We start from the raw sequence: 16,773 nt of genomic DNA, 5'->3' as shown, positions 1-16,773 counted from the left end.
TTACATATATGTGTATATACATTATAAGTCGTGTGTACTTGTATGTAAATGTGTTACGTATAAAATATTCTTTTTCAGAATCACTAGAAATTACATTGCAAGACATGACACTTTACCCATAACTATCTCAACTTGCGTCTTTTACAAGGATCTTCTCTGGCACCCCTCCATTTTGTTACAGTACTCAAGTGGCAATCATTCTATAGCATCATGTAATTTATAGTGTCATATTCAAGTTGCCCCCACATGTACCCCAAAAATCCCCTTGAAAGTCTTTTATTTTGGACTAATTTGGGGTATAAAGGAAAGGTGTAAAGATAGCACACAGGGTTCTACAACTCACCTGCTTTCTCCTGTTGTTATATGGTTAGTCTGTCGATGTGGCCATATTTGGTTGGACAGATTCCTAGATTTGTGATATCTTTTGTTGCTACTTAAATGTTTTCTTCCAATTATTTGTTACCGGTATGTAGAAATACAGTGTTTTGTTGTTGTTGTTGTTGTTGCCTGCTTTGATTTTTACATCCACCTTGTATCCTGTGACGTTTCCAGGTTTACTCATTAGTCCTGGTGGGTTTCTGTAAATTGCGTAGTTTTCTGTATACATAATCGTTTCATCTGTGAATAATGACAGTTTCACAGAAATCCTCATGGCTTTTATTTCTGCGTTTTGCCTCATTGTGCTGTTTAATTAATGGATGTGATGGGAGCACATACTTGCCCTGTCCTTGATCTTACTGGAAAAGGGTTTGTTTCACCACTGAAGAATGAGGCTAGCTCTAGGTTTTTTATAGATGCCTTTCATCAGAATGAGGAAGCTCCATTTTATTCCTGGTTTGCGGAGAGCATTTTCAATAATAGGTTTAGAGTTTTGTTAATTTTTTCTTCTGCACTTCTTGAAATGATCATTTTTTTCCCACTTTATTCTGTTAATGTTGTGAATTACATCGATTGATTCTTTTTTTCAATGTTCAACCAACCTTATTCATGGGATAAATCCAACTTGATCATAATATATTCTCCTTTTTTATTACTTGATATTACTAGGTTTGCTTTGCTAGTATTTTGTAAAGGATTTTTGCCTCTATGTTCATGAGGGATGTTGCTCCATAAATCTTTAATGTATCTGTCGGGATTTGCTATCAGGGTTCTATTGGCCTCATCAGATGAGTTTAGCAATGTTCCGGCATCCTGTTTTCTGAAAGACTGCTTGTCAGATTGTATTTCTTTCTTAAGTTTTTAACAGAATTCATTGGTGAAGCCATATAGGCCTGAGGGCTCTTATTTATTTACTAGACATGAGACTGTGTATGTTGTCTGTTTCTTCCTGTGTCTGTTTTGGTTACGCTGTGTTTTTCAAAAAATTTGTCCACTTCATGGCACATTTATTGGTGTGAAATTGTTATTGTCCTTTTAATGTCAGTAAGATCTGTCGTGATGGTCGTCCCTCTTTCATTCCTTACATTGAAGCTGTGTGTTTTCTCTTTTCTTTCTTTGCCAGCTTTTCCAGGACTTTGTCAATTTTATTAACCTTTCGAAGAACCAACTTTTGACTTGATTGATTTTTCTCTACTTTTCTATTTTATATAAAATGGATTTCCCCTCTTCTGATTTCCTTCCTTCAGCTTCCTTTGGGTTTAACTGTTATTTTTCTAGCTTCTTACAAAAATCAGATCAGCAATTTTAGACCTTCTTTTTGTACTTACATGTAAATTGACCTCTAAGCACTGCTTCACCTGCAGCCCACACATTTTATGTTTTCACTGTCATTACTGCAAAAATATTTTGTAATTTCCTGTGCCATCTCTTCTGCGACCTATGGATTATTTAGAAGTGTGTTATTTAACTTCAGCCTATTTGGGGATTTTGTTATTATTGTTACTGACGTTTAGTTAAATACCATCTTGGTTCAGAGAATACGTTCCATATGACTCCAGTCTTTTGGTACTGTTGAGATTTGCTTTCAGCCCAGCATATGGGCTGTCTTGGTGAAAGCTACGTATGTCCCTGAAAGGAACTGGGCAGTTGTTGAATATAGTGTTGAGTAAATGCCATTTGGTTCCACCTGGCTGATGGTTGTTTTGATCATCTATACTCTGTCAAGTTTTTGTTGATTTGTTTTATCAGTTACCGCGAGAAGGGTGTTAAAATTGCCAGTAGTGATTGTGGGATTATTCCCCTCCCATTTCTGTCAGTTCATGGCTTGTATATTAGGAAGCTATATTGTTGGGTTCACGTACATTTTGATGTGTAATATCTTCTTTTTTTCAAATGTTTATTTTGACAGAGAGACAGAGAACGTGATGAGTGGAAGAGGGTGAAAGAGAGAGAGAGGGAGGGAGAGAGGGAGGGAGGATCCCAAGCAGGCTCTGCACTATCAGCCCAGAGCCCGACACAGGGCTCAGTCTCACGAACCATGAGATCATGACCTGAGCCGAACTCAAGAGTCAGATGCTCAACCGACTGAGCCTAGATGTGTAATGTCTTCTTGATGCCCTGAACCCTTCCTTCATCATTATGAAGTATCCCTCTTTATCCATTTTTCTTGAAGTCTGCTTTGTCCTCTCCTAATCTGGCCATACCAGTTCCTCATATGGTGTGATGGCATGGTATTTCCTTTTCTGTCCCTCTACTTGTAACCTGTCTGTGTCTTCATTCTGTTACCAAACAACACACACTTTATGTAGTTGAGTCTTGCTTTTCATGCAGTCTGACACCCTCCCTTTTTAATTGGGATGCTTAATTCATTTGTAACTATGTGTTATTAATATAGTTGCTTTTAAATCCACTATCTCAGTATTCGTTAGCATTCCATTTGTTCTTGGCTTTTCTGACTCTCCATTCTTGCCTTCTTTGGGGTAAATCTGATATTTCTAAGTAGTCCATTTTGTCTACTGTCTTGACTTTTTAAGCTGTGCCACTTCGTATCATTTTTAGTGGTTGCTCTAGAGATTACAGTAGGCACCTGGGACCATAGTGTATCTTCAATAATATTACACCACTCTACAACAATGTAAGAGCTTTACAGCAGTGTATTTCCATATGGCCTCTCCTGCCCATAAGACCTGATCTTATGGTCTTATATTAAATTTCTACATCTAGCATGAAGCCCATAACCACAGCGTTCTTATTTTTGCTTCAAAAAAAAAAATCATTTGATTTTTAAAAGAATCTAGCTACGTACATGTGTATATGTAAACTAAATATACAGAAAAATACATCTTATTCCATATACTCAGATATTTAAACATGTACTCATTCTGCAACTCCAGTGTGTTTAATCTAGTCTCCTTTGAGAGCCAAAGCATAAGAGACTGTTAAAAACTGAGAACAAACTGAGGGTTGATGGGGGGTGGGAGGGAGGGGAGGGTGGGTGATGGGTATTGAGGAGGGCACCTTTTGGGATGAGCACTGGGTGTTGTATGGAAGCCAATTTGACAATAAATTTCATATATTAAAAAAATAATAATAATCTAGTCTCCTTTCTCCTCAGGTTGAAGAACTTTCTGTCACATTTCTTGTAGTGCAGGCCTGTTCAGTGATTTCTTTCGGAGTAGGTCTCTCTGAATATATCTTTATTTCCCCTTCGTTTCTGAAGGGCATTTTTGTTGGATATGGAATTCTGGGTTGGTTTTCTTTTCACTATTTTAAAGATTTGTGTTCTTTTGTATGTTGGTGTCCCCTGTTTGCTGTGAAGTCACGTCATGTGTCGTCCTGTTGCCTGCATGTAAGGTGTAGTTTTCTCTGTGCTCATCCTGCCTGGGGACCTCAAGGTTTTGGGGTAACATGAGTCTAGAACCCGTGTCTCTTATCGGTTCTTCCACATTCTCTCCCTCAGTATTTCTTCTGCCCCATATTCAGTCTCTTCCCCTGGAACTGGAGTTATGCCTGTGTCTGTGTGTTTTGTATATTCCCTCAGCTGTCAGATACTCTGTTCTGTTCTTTTTTTTTGTATCATTTTGTTTCAGGCCACTTTTTATTCACCCATTTTCAGCCTGACCCGACTTCTTCCCTGCTACGTCCGGTCTGTTCAGCTTGTTTAATTAATTCTTCATTTCTCCTATCCAGATTTTTCATTCCTAGCGTTTCCTCTTGGTTCTTTCTCCTAGTTTTGATTCCTCCGGTGAAATTCCCTTTCTCTTCACATATGTTCTTCATCTTCTAGATAGTTAGTGTGTTTATGATCTTGAAGTCTCCCTGTGGTGGATCCAGCCTTGAGTCATCTTCCATTGAATCTTTTCTCTCAGGAGCATGGGTCATATTTTCTGGATTCTTTGTGTTTCTTGTAACTTGTTATCGTGTGCTGAGTGTTGGGTTTTAAAAAGAACCGTGGAGACTGAACTAAATACTATTTACCTCCAAAAGTAGTTGTGCACCCCCTTCTTCTGTCCGGCCACCTGTGCTGAGGCTCTGACAGGGTACTGACCATGTGACCCCTGATCGAGGGGGGGTCAGGGCTTCATTGCAGCCCTCGTTCCATTCCCCGTCTCTGCTGCGGGCGATTGAGACTTCCTTCCAGCAGGGCTTGGGGTCCGAGCCCTCAGAGGATCCCTAGAGCCATCTTTATGCCGTGGAGCTGAACCACCTGCTTTCGGAGCCGGAGGCGACCTCCCTCTGCTTTCCCCCCGGTTGGCAGCATCTTTGCCCCTCCACTCTCAGTCCTGACTCTGCCTTCTGCTTCCCTGCAGACCTCTCTCCATCCCGCAGCCCTTCCCCTTCTAACACAGGTCATTCCTCTTCCCACCACCCAGCTGTTTCTCTCTTCTTTTAGGTTTCTTTGCATCTAAGCTTTCTGATGGCTTTGTAAAAGGCTTGTGTAGCCCTCCAGCTGGTTTCTGTGGTGAGGGTGAGAGCTCTGAGGTCCCCTTGACTTCTCAAGGAACCTCAAGTCTGTCCCGCGGGCTTTTGTCCCATTGTTACTTGCAGGGGAGATTTTTTTTTAATATTTATGTATTTTTGAGAGAGAGACAGAGAGTCCATGTGTGCACATGTGCAGGGGAGGGGAAGAGAGAGAGGGAGACGGGGGATCCGAAGCAGGCTCCCCGCCGTCAGCACGGAGCCCTGCACGGGGCTCAAACCCACGAATCAGGAGATGATGACCTGAAGCTGAAGTCAGATGCTTAACCGTCTGAGCCACCAGATGCCCCAGGGAAGATTTATTTTTATCCCAGTTACTTTTACAAAGGAATTGCTTTAAAATATCGATGACATGGTTGTTTCCCCTCTATTTTGTTTTAATTAGTAAAAAAAAAAAAAAAAAAAAAAAAACGGAAAATGGGCTTTTTTGACTAAACGATTTAGGAGGAGGTAGTGGAAAAATCATGCGCGACTGGTTTTTCTGCAGTAAATCCACAAAAGAACTACCTTGGAACTGACATGCAAGTGATTGTAATTATATACTCATAGCCTCCCAAAGTAGAATGTGAAGTAAATGCCATTTCTCCTAAGTAGAATGTGAAGTCCCAGAAGACTTATGGGACTATAAAAATAGGGCTTAGTGGCCCCCAAACAGCAAAATACGTTAATCTAAGAATAGTTTCAGGGCACCTGGGTGGTTCAGTCAGTTGAGCACCTGACTGTTTTGGTTCTAGTTATGATCTCATGGTTGTGGGATCGAGCCCTGCGTCAGGCTCTTTGCTGAGAGCACTGAGTCTGCTTGGGATTCTCTGTCCCTCTCTCACTGTCCCTCTGCCGTGCGTGCTCTCTCTCACAAAATAAATAAACTTAAAAATAATGGTTTCAAGGCCAGTTTATGTTGGGAGGAAGAAGAGTTGAGGTATAAGGGATTATTTAGTATAATTTACTTGTCTGTTTTCTGTGATACATAAGTTCATCTGTTGTTGTTTTTTTTAAGTTTTCATTATGCCATTTAAAAGAATGTCAGGGTTTTGTGTAAAGAATGCCAGTTTTATTTAAGCGACCAATTTAGATGACCGTTGTTCTTGTATTAAATGTCGTGTTTAGACACCTCGTGCATAGTCAGGCTATATAGCTCCCTTAGAGAAAGTTAAACCTAGAAATTCGATTGATTTCTGATTTTTCTTGCTTTTGCTGCAAACTGTATTGTCAGATTCCAGAGCGTTTCTGAAAAGCTGCACATGGAATGCCAGGCAGAAATGGTGACCCCGCTGGTGACGAACCCTGGACACGTGTGCATCACAGACACAAACCTGTATTTCCAGCCTCTCAACGGCCACCCGGTGAGGAAGGACACAGGGTCAGCGGGACAGCTGGGTTAGCACCAGACTACTCATCCTCCCTGTGAGCCTGACCTCGCGGTTACAGTGTTCCCCTGTCCTGGCGAGGATCAGAATCCGCCCCCTCCCCTCCAGCAGCTGCGTGTTTAACAGGCCTCCCTGTGTCATCTCGAGGCCTGCTCATCCAGATCTGAGCTCTTCTGATGTCTTTTCCGTAATTTGGGGATCACTTGTTCTCAGTGCAGTGAAAAGAAACCCTGCCCCTCCCACTTTTAGTGAAGAGCCAGTGGAGGTTTGTTACAGCTTTCTACTCGGAAGCACTTCGAGAAATGGATGTTTTCTGTACATCTGTTTATGCGTTTGTATATGTGGTATATTTTGTTTTTCTTTAATTAGGAACAAACTCAGTAGGTCTCCATATGCAAAGGAGCGAATGAAGTGGCCCTCTCTGCCAGCTAGCGCGGGGTGTGTGTGCGGATGCTGGAATGGGGCAGCTGTAGTGCTTCTGCTCTGGAAACAGGCTCCTCTTTCACAATGGCTTTAGGCTTACTGGGCCAGAAAGTGAACTTGAACTCAGATTTTCACACTAAAAGTTTGTAAAGATTTATAGCTTTCTCTGGATCTCACCCCTTTTTGGCCTGGTTCATTAGAAGAACAGAAATCCTAATACACCATGATAAGGCAGTCGGACCATTTGGTGCGACTTTCAGCTTAAAGAACGTGTTTTCTGTCGTAGGATGCTGCATCCTGGCTGGTCACTCGGTCACTATGTCACTAAAACATCTAATACTTTTGTGTGAAAAGTGGTGCTATGACAATTTTGTCCACCAGGTGGCGGGGCACCCTCACCGAGCCCTGCAGTAGACCCTATGCATTGCTGATGGGCCTTCTCTCCTGGTGTAATACTTGGCTTGGCCGCTACTGTTACTGTGGCTTGGGTCCAAAACTTGTAGGAAAATATCTGAGTATGTGCCATAGCTTGAGAATCCACAGTATGAGCATACATCCCCTCCCAAATCTCTGGGCTAGGATCCTTGACCAGTCTTCAGGCAGTTTCCACAGTTGCGCATCCTGGCCTCTGCGGGCTCCTCTTCCCTCTCATTTGGGAAAAGCACGGATGTGTCACCTTTTAGCCAATCTCCGTGGCTTTTTTTTTTTTTTTTAAAGTTTATTGATTTTAAGAGGGAGGGGGAGGGAGAGGGAGAGAGAGTGGGGCAGGGGCACAGAGACAAGGAGAGAGAGAATCCCAAGCAGGCTCTGCCCTGTCAGCATGGAGCCGGATGTGGGGCTCAGTCCCATGACCTGTGAGACCATGACCAGAGCTGAAACCCAGAACGGAACCCAGGGTTGGAGGCTTAACTGACTGAGCCACCCAGGGACCCCCTCAGTGGCTTTTCTAACCTTGCTCTCCCCTTACTAGTGTTTTAAGCCTTTAGAGAAGCAAGAAAATATTCTTCCTCATAAAGAACAAAACTTTTAGAGGACCTGCTTAATAGTGTAGTTGTTTATGAGCCTTAACACAGTGTAGTTTTTACAGAAATAAAGATGATTACAGAAATAAAAAAAGATGTACTGTGTCAGTTGTAAGCAAACCATTGATCTATAAAAAGCAAAATTCCTGAGAAGTTACCTGTACCAGCATGTTAATATTCCTTGTCACTCAGCAGCAGCCTGGCAGTATCCTGATCGATAGATTGATTAGCACATTTATCATATTTTGGGTACTGAGTGAAGGTAACAGAACTTGTCCAAGGTCACAAAGTTCGTGAAAAAGGGCAGACCAGGGGCACCTGGGTGGCTCAGTTGGTTGGACATCCGACTTCGGCTCAGGTCACAATCTCACAGCTCGTGAGTTCGAGCCCCACATCCAGCTCTGTGCTGACAGCTCGGAGCCTGGAGCCTGCTTCGGATTCTGTGCCTCCCACTCTCTCTGTCTCTGCCCTGCTTGTGCTCTGTCTCTCCTTCAAAGTTAAATCAACATTTTAAAAACAAATAAAAACAAAAAAAAAAGGAAAAGAAAAAGGGCAGAGCAGCATGTAAAACCAGAAGTGGAGAGAGTGCGTCTGTGTGCCTGTGTGGGAGATGGGCAGAAAGAGAAGGTGAGAGAGAACCCCAAGCCGGCTCCACACTGTCGGCAACAGAGCCCGAAGTGGGGCTCGATCCCACGAACTGTGAGACAATGACCTGAGCTGAAACCAAGATGCTCAACTGACTGAGCCCCCCAGGCGCCCCATAAAATCTCCCTTTCCAGTTGTTCACATGTGACGCTTTGGAAAAGCAAGATTTGGCCCTTTTTTTCACCTTTCTGATACTAAAGGACAGCTTCTAATTGTGTCAGAGTGTTGATGTCTGAAGCTGCCTTTCTACTTTTAAAGAAACCCGTGGTGCAGATAACACTCCAGGATGTCCGCCGCATTTACAAGAGGAGACATGGCCTCATGCCTTTGGTGAGTTCGTGTGGAGTGTCCCTTCTGGGTGGAGGACTGTCATGTCTTCAGTTTAGCCAGTGGTTTCTCCACTCGTACACACCCAGGGCGTGATTGAAAAGTGCAGGTATGTTGTCATAAGCACATTGACTCTGAGTCTTTCTTTCAGGTGAGCTGTGTGCGTGCACACACACACACACACACACACACACACACGTCACTAAATCAAATTTATATGTGGAGATTATAAATAAATAAGACCTACAGATAAAACATAGAAATGTTTAATTGAAAGGCTTTTGTACTTCCATAGCTTGTTTTGAGATTTCAGGATAAATACAACGCTATTTACTTTACTGTTTTCTTTCTGAATTTATAGGGCTTGGAAGTGTTTTGCACCGAGGATGACCTCTGTTCTGACATCTACCTGAAGTTCTATGAACCTCAAGACAGAGATGACCTCTATTTTTATATTGCCACGTATCTAGGTTTGGTGCTCACCCTTCATTGTATCTATTCCTTCTATTCTGTTCATCTTCTAGTTGAACTCCTAAGTGCCTGGGGTAGGAAGTAAGAAGCTTGCTATATGTAGAATCCCCTTTCCGGGTCTACTTGGTTCTCCTCATCAGGGACTGTGGCTGGCAAAATGGCCTTCTGAAAACCAAGTGAAACTTGGTAATAGCTCATGCCAATTGCGTATTTTAAAAACTCTTGATAAATACACTTAAATGTTTTTTTACATTTTAACAACTCCCACGTTGAATGAATTATAAAGAATCCATCTAATTGTTTCTATGTTCATTCATGTCTTATATTCGTTTATGAAAACCAAGACTCGGTTTCTTAATGTGAGGCCGTGAGTTACCCAGTCATGTGTCTGTGAGCATTAGCTGTGGTCTTAATCGCAGAGCTGAAGAACAGCACCAAAGGTGCACATGAGCCTTTTGTACTCAGTACAGTACTATGGGACTTGATTTGCTTTTTTAATTTTATTTAAAAAAAAATTTTTTTTAACGTTTATTTATTATTGAGAGACAGACACAGAGCGTGAGCGGGAAAGGGTAGAGAGAGAGAGAAGGAGACACAGAATCTGAAGCAGGCTCCAGGCTCCGAGCTGTCCCCACAGAGCCTGATGTAGGACTCAAACCCACAAACCATGAAATCATGACCTGAGCCGAAGTCGGATGCTTAGCCAACTTGATTTGCTTTTAATTAATATTTCCTCAGTCTTCCATAAAAATGTGAATTTTCCCACCTTTGTTAGAAAGAACACCTATATTTTTCTTTTTAGGCATAAACGATATGAAGTTGTATATGGTTCAATTGAGTTATTCTTGTTTACAGAGTTGTCTGTAAACCGTAAAAACTACAATGGGTTGATTTTCAAAAATAGATGTTGGGCTTTTATGAATGCCATCTTCATTTTGTGTGCTGCTTTTACTCCCTTGGAAATGGAATTTTCCCTCAAAGAAGAATCATTTCTTTTCTTTTTTTTTTTTTTTTTTTAATTTTTTTTCAACATTTTTTATTTATTTTTGGGACAGAGAGACAGAGCATGAACGGGGGAGGGGCAGAGAGAGAGGGAGACACAGAATCGGAAACAGGCTCCAGGCTCTGAGCCATCAGCCCAGAGCCTGACGCGGGGCTCGAACTCACAGACCGCGAGATCGTGACCTGGCTGAAGTCGGACGCTCAACTGACTGCACCACCCAGGCGCCCCAGAATCGTTTATTTTCAATAAGAAATATATTTTATTTTCTAGTAGGTTTAGAGTTCATTTTTTTCTTCTCACATTAAGCTCTTAACATTTAATTGAATGCCTAAGTATAGCTCTGATATGAGTTGACTGTTATTTCTTGCCTCCTGATTAATTTTTTTTTTCATTTTATTTCTCTAACCATATAACAAGATTACAACAAAAAACTCAACTTTCATGGTGAGTCCTCAAATCTCAAGTCAAGGAACTTGCCATGACCTAAAAACCTGTCTTCTGCAAATCTTCCTTATTCTCTCTGGTATTATTCCTCAGGTTGGTCAGACTTTCCCTGAGGTGTTCTGAGTGTGGGAAATGAGAAGAAGAAGCATTTTGATTTTTTTAACCCCTTTCCTCGTAGCTGGTCGGAGAAGCAACGTGGTAAAAGTAAATCATAAATATTGAACCAGCAGATGAGTTAGATAAGTGGCTCAGTGCGGCCAGCAACAGGTCAACGGCAGAATTTTCTCAACAAAAGAGAGCAGTCAGTCACTTTATGCTCTCTGAGAGGAAAGCTATCCTTGGTGCCACATAGTGATTCCACGTTTCCTGAGGTATTCTGGGCGGCAGAGGGGGTGGCCCTTCTGGCTCTTGTCATTTGAGAAATTAGGTTTTCCTGCCAGAGACCTTTTTCTCCTTCAGCCTTGCTCCTCACCCGCATACATAATGCACAGGCATTAGCAAACCAGCTGCCGTACACCTCTTCCTAATCTAAAAGAAGACTGAAAGATTATTTTTGTTTTGATTGCATAAAAAAATGGAGGAAATAAGCTTTTACGAATGCCCATGGCTTCTTTAGGGCGTTAAAACTCAAGCACTTTGTATATGTGGCAGACTATGTATAATATAGTAAGTATTATGCATTACCATGTAATTTACATATTTGCTCCATACCTTCATATTTGTTTTCTTTCGTATATCTAATACATAAGTATGTTTTATACCATATATGTGATAATATTCCCTCCTGGATCTTGGAGATAGTTACACAACACAATGGCTGTTTGGTGAAAACCAGCCATAGCCTCCTTTTCGTTTTCTTTCTTTTTTTTTAATTTTTTTTTTTAATGTTCATTTATTTTTTTTTTTATTATTTTTTTTTAACGTTTATTTATTTTTGAGACAGAGAGAGACAGAGCATGAACGGGGAGGGTCAGAGAGAGGGAGACACAGAATCCGAAACAGGCTCCAGGCTCTGAGCTGTCCGCACAGAGCCCGACGCGGGGCTGGAACTCACAGACTGCAAGATCATGACCTGAGCCGAAGTCGGCTGCTTAACCGACTGAGCCACCCAGGCGCCCCTATGTTCATTTATTTTTGAGAGACAGGGTGCGTGAGCGGGGGAGGGGCTTAGAGAGAGGGAGGCACAGAATCCGAAGCAGGCTCCGAGCCGTCAGCACAGAGCCCGACGCGGGGCTCGAACCCGCGGACCGTGAGATCATGACCTGAGCCGAGGTCGGACGCCCAACCGTCGGAGCCCCGCGGGCGCCCCTCATTTTCTTAAAATGTGTTTTTCAAAAACGCGTTGAAGGGCCTCCGTTGAAAGCACCTAGCTTTTACGCGCCCAGTAGCACGTAGCCAGCGCTCGCCCAGCTCGGTGGTGACCGCGGGCCCCGTCCTCCTCAGAGCACCACGTCGCGGAGCGCACGGCCGAAAGCTACACCCTGCAGTGGCAGCGCGGGCACCTCTCCAACTACCAGTACCTCCTGCACCTCAACAACCTGGCCGACCGCAGCTGCAACGACCTCTCTCAGTACCCGGTGTTTCCGTGGATAATAAACGATTACTGCAGCGCAGAACTGGGTAATTGCCGCCGCGCCGAGTTTGTAGAGGGAAGAATGAATTCTCACTGAGAATCGTGTTGTGATATGTAAGCACGTTAGAACTCATCTTGATTTTTTGTTTCTGTTTTTTTTTTTTTTTTTTTAGTGAAGGTTGCTAATGTCCATTCGGAGACACTGGATAAGTGTTCCATAAATTATATATGGGTTTCATAGGTGTTTTCTCCACTATCTCAATTTTTTTTAGTCCTCACAAAAGACCCGCCCTCCCTCTCCCCCCCCCCCCCCCCCCCGCCCCCCGCCGCCATACTTCCGGAAAGACCTGCCCAGAAAGTAGGCGGACGATTTGAAGCCAGTTACCAGCATTACCTCTAATTACCACATTAGAAATACTTAACGTTTTTCACTTTGAAAGTTTGTTCCAGGTTGTCATAGACTTTTAAAATTCATGCTCAAAAATGAGATTGCCAAAAGTAATAATTATTCATTCCAGAACATGTAAAAAATACTGAGATTTTTTTTTTTTTTTTCATTTCAACGTTTATTTATTTTTGGGACAGAGAGAGACAGAGCATGAACAGGGGAGGGGCAGAGAGAGAGGGAGACACAGAATCGGAAACAGGCTCCAGGCTCTGAGCCGTCAGCCCAGAGCCTGACGCGGGGCTCGAACTCCCGGACCGCGAGATCGTGACCTGGCTGAAGTCGGACGCTTAACCGACTGCGCCACCCAGGCGCCCCTAAAAAATACTGAGATATTTAAAGAAGGAAATAAAAACCATCAATAATTACATAAATGAGTGGCAACCATTTTAACTTTGTGTATTTATCTCTCAAATTACTTCTAACAAAAATGTGATTCTATTATAATTTTATTTTCTAGTTATTTCTAAATAACGTACTGTGGGCAGTAAATTCTTTCTGACAGTTGACTGATTGAACCCTCACACTTGAAGGGAATAACAGATTTTCTAAGAATGAGAATTTATTTCTCTGCTAATATTCAGTCCCCAATTCTCAAATTGTGCTATAATAGAAAAATAAGAAAAATAAGGTTGACTATAATTCAAACTTAAACCATAAATCTTGTAGAATACTAGCTTTTAAAATGTGTTTATTTTTGTTGTTTTCCTTGGAATATAGGTTTTTTTTTTTTTTTTTAGTTTGTAGTTTTTTTTTTTTTTTTTTAAATCAATATTCAGGGCATTTTCAATTAGAGATGCTACTTTTTTTCAATGTTTATTGAGAAAGAGAGTCACATTCATTGGCGCACATGGGGGAGGGGGAGGGGGAGAGGCAGGGGAATCCTAAGCAGGCTCCAGGCTCCAGCTGTCAGCACAGAGTCCAATATGGGACTCAAACTCATGAACCGGGAGAGAATGACCTGAGCTGAAGTCGGACACTTAACCGACTGAGCCACCCAGGCGCCTCTAGAGATGCTACTCTTGAGTGACTGTTGCTAACTTAAAGCTCAGGCTGCAACCATTACAGCTGCATAAGTAACTATCAGAAACACTAGAATTCTAATGGGTCTGTCTCAAGTTTTTCAAAAACTATTTGTGGAAATAAATGTGTGCATGTGTATCTGTTGTGTGGGAAGTGAGGTTCTTAAGTATAAGCTTGTTTGCTTTATTTTAAATAATTCATTTTTTTAAATTTTTTAAATATTTATTTATTTTTGAGACAGAGAGAGACAGAGCATGAATGGGGGAGGGTCACAGAGAGAGGGAGACACAGAATCCGAAACACGCTCCAGGTTCTGAGCTGTCAGCACAGAGCTTGATGTGGGGCTCGAACTCACAGACTGTGAGATCATGACCTGAGCCCAAGTCGGACGCTTAACCGACTGAGCCACCCAGGAGCCCCAAAATAATTCATTTTTAAAAATGTATTTATTTTTACAGATTTGTCCAATCCGGGAACGTTCCGGGATCTCAGCAGGCCAGTAGGGGCTCTAAACAAGGAACGGCTGGAAAGACTTCTGGTATGTGGGTTTGGGGATACCCGGCTTCTAAACAACTCCACGAGCCACGGCCTCTGTGTCTATAGTAACGGAAACTCATTTCTCCAAGACTTAGATGAGGACTATGCCGAGTGACCAGAGGATCTACGTCATATTTCTTCTTACTATCCTCTCTGCCCGCTGCCTTCCCCCATGGGTTTCGCTGCTCACCCGCCATTTGCATCTTTGGCCTACAATTCAGGAAGTAGGAGTTTACTGATCACTAGTTGACTGATTTATTTTCATGAAGGTGCTCTGGTAAATTGCTCAAGAGATGCATAAAATCCATTCTATTCAATCCAGCCCAGCATTGTTCCCACTGAGCCAAGAAAAGCAAAGTACTTATCACAGGAATACTGTGTGTGTGTGCAGTTTTATTTCCTATTCCTTTTTTTTTCCTTCCTTCTATTCCTATTTAAGAGAGAAATTAGGGGATATAATGTATCCATGCCACGAGCTGAGGCTTTTACTACTTGGGTCAGTTGTTACTTTCATGGCCAGCACTTAGCAGGATCTTCTTCCGTGTGTTGTAGAGCCGCTACCAGGAAATGCCAGAGCCAAAGTTCATGTACGGCAGTCACTACTCTTCTCCGGGCTACGTGCTGTTTTACCTTGTTAGGATCGGTAAGGTTCTTTACCCTCGCTCCCAAATGCGGTGCTATTTCACGTGGCGTCTTCGGTGACTCGGTGGTCTCACTTTACTCTGATCTCCCCTCTAGCACCGGAGTACATGCTGTGCCTGCAGAACGGAAGGTTTGATAATGCAGACAGGATGTTCAACAGGTTTGGCCTAATGCTTCCCTTACCGTGTTTTAAACCCTCTAGTTACAAACATGCAATGTGTTTGCTTCCAAAAACTGGATACCAAAATGTCAAGAGATGTAAAGAATCACTGATTGGTATATCTTTTCCATTCAGGCTTTTTCTAGTCGTGGGTGTGGGTGTGTGTGTGTGTGTGTGTGTGTGTGTGTGTGTGTAACTGTAAGAACTTCTTTTATTTACTTATTTTTTTTTTAATTTTTTTTTTAACGTTTATTTATTTTTGAGACAGAGAGAGAGCATGAATGGGGGAGGGTCAGAGAGAGGGAGACACAGAATCTGAGACAGTCTCCAGGCTCTGAGCTGTCAGCACAGAGCCCGACGCGGGGCTCCAACTCACGGACCGCGAGATCATGACCTAAGCCGAAGTCGGCCGCTTAACCGACTGAGCCACCCAGGCGCCCCAAGAACTTCTTTTAAATACAGCTTTTGTCCTGCCTGTTGCAGCCTCGTATTAGATGTTGAAGTTTTCCATATTTCCATATTATTACATGTTCTTCAAAACAGTGATTTTTTGGGGCGCCTGGGTGGCGCAGTCGGTTAAGCGTCCGACTTCAGCCGGGTCACGATCTTGCGGTCTGTGAGTTCGAGCCCCGCGTCAGGCTCTGGGCTGATGGCTCAGAGCCTGGAGCCTGTTTCTGATTCTGTGTCTCCCTCTCTCTGCCCCTCCCCGTTCATGCTCTGTCTCTCTCTGTCCCAAAAATAAATAAACGTTGAAAAAAAAAAAATTTAAAAAAAAAAACAAAAAAAAAAAAAACAGTGATTTTTTTAAATTCCCATATCATATCCTGATGTGTGCCATAATTTAAGTATTTTAGCAGTTTTTCTATTGTTGGACATCTAGACAATTTCTGACATTTTGTTATTCTAAATAATACTATTGAATATAATTCCCTTTGAGCATTTAACTTTTTTATTGTAAAGGTAATATTTCCTTGCAAAAAAATCAGAAAATATGAAAAAGAAAATTAAGTTCACTTGGCCTCCCACCATGCTGAGATAATATTCATTGTTAATCTTTTCATCTGTGCCTCTCCGATCATTTTTTAAACTGTACGCTTGTTTATTTATAATTCCTTTTTGAAACGAGCTGTTACAACGGCTGTGCTAGGTTTTCCGTGTCTAAGCACCGGCCGCTGTGTGTGCGGAGGCTCCCGGCAAGGACTTGGAGACACCCCATCTGGGTCTGTGTCCTTCCCCCGTGTCCCTCTCTGCATGAGCTCAGGGAGGTGTCTGGATCCTCATACAAATGTTGAGAATTGTGAGTTAGAGAATTGAGTCCCTGCAGGTCAAGTGTAGACCAACACCTAGCTGCATAGACCTCGATGCGGTTGCTGTTTCACTCACCTGAGCGTTCAGATCAGTTGATTTCTTTTTTTTTTTTTTTTTTTTTGTATTTAGTATTGCAGAAACTTGGAAAAACTGTTTGGATGGTGCCACAGACTTCAAAGAGGTAAGCGGTTATTGAAGCTAATGATTCACTGGGCTTGTGGTTTCCAACTGCTTGAAAAAATATTCGTTGCTCTTCCTTTCCTTTTTTTTTTTCTTTTTCTTCCCCTGACACTTTCAGTTGATTCCAGAATTCTATGGCGATGATGTCAGCTTTTTAGTTAATAGTCTGAAGTTGGATCTGGGCAAGAGACAAGGAGGGCAGATGGTGGATGACGTTGAACTTCCGCCCTGGGCACGGAGTGAGTACCGCCATGCAAGTACTGAATTACAACAGTTCCTCACCCGGCAATGCCATTTTAGTATTATTATGCATAGTTGCCTGGGTGGTTTTAAATGACGGTGTAAT

At 42.4% G+C, this 16,773-nt stretch overlaps 1 protein-coding gene across 1 annotated transcript in view; it reads left to right on the top strand.

Annotated features, from left to right (window-relative positions):
- Positions 1 to 16,773, top strand: part of NSMAF (neutral sphingomyelinase activation associated factor) — a 63,073-nt gene that overhangs the window by 31,514 nt on the left and 14,786 nt on the right. Inside the window, exons 10-18 of the mRNA XM_043601123.1 lie at positions 6,071 to 6,200; positions 8,573 to 8,644; positions 9,003 to 9,111; positions 12,003 to 12,179; positions 14,059 to 14,138; positions 14,690 to 14,780; positions 14,876 to 14,939; positions 16,377 to 16,428; positions 16,546 to 16,666. Coding sequence (XP_043457058.1) covers positions 6,071 to 6,200; positions 8,573 to 8,644; positions 9,003 to 9,111; positions 12,003 to 12,179; positions 14,059 to 14,138; positions 14,690 to 14,780; positions 14,876 to 14,939; positions 16,377 to 16,428; positions 16,546 to 16,666 — 896 coding nt within the window. The remainder of the gene's footprint in view (positions 1 to 6,070; positions 6,201 to 8,572; positions 8,645 to 9,002; positions 9,112 to 12,002; positions 12,180 to 14,058; positions 14,139 to 14,689; positions 14,781 to 14,875; positions 14,940 to 16,376; positions 16,429 to 16,545; positions 16,667 to 16,773) is intronic.

Source organism: Prionailurus bengalensis, chromosome F2 (assembly GCF_016509475.1).
Source record: "Prionailurus bengalensis isolate Pbe53 chromosome F2, Fcat_Pben_1.1_paternal_pri, whole genome shotgun sequence".
Classification (NCBI taxonomy): Eukaryota; Metazoa; Chordata; class Mammalia; order Carnivora; family Felidae; genus Prionailurus; species Prionailurus bengalensis.
The sequence above is the reverse complement of the archived record's forward strand: the minus strand, read 5'-3'. Positions and strand labels throughout refer to the sequence as shown.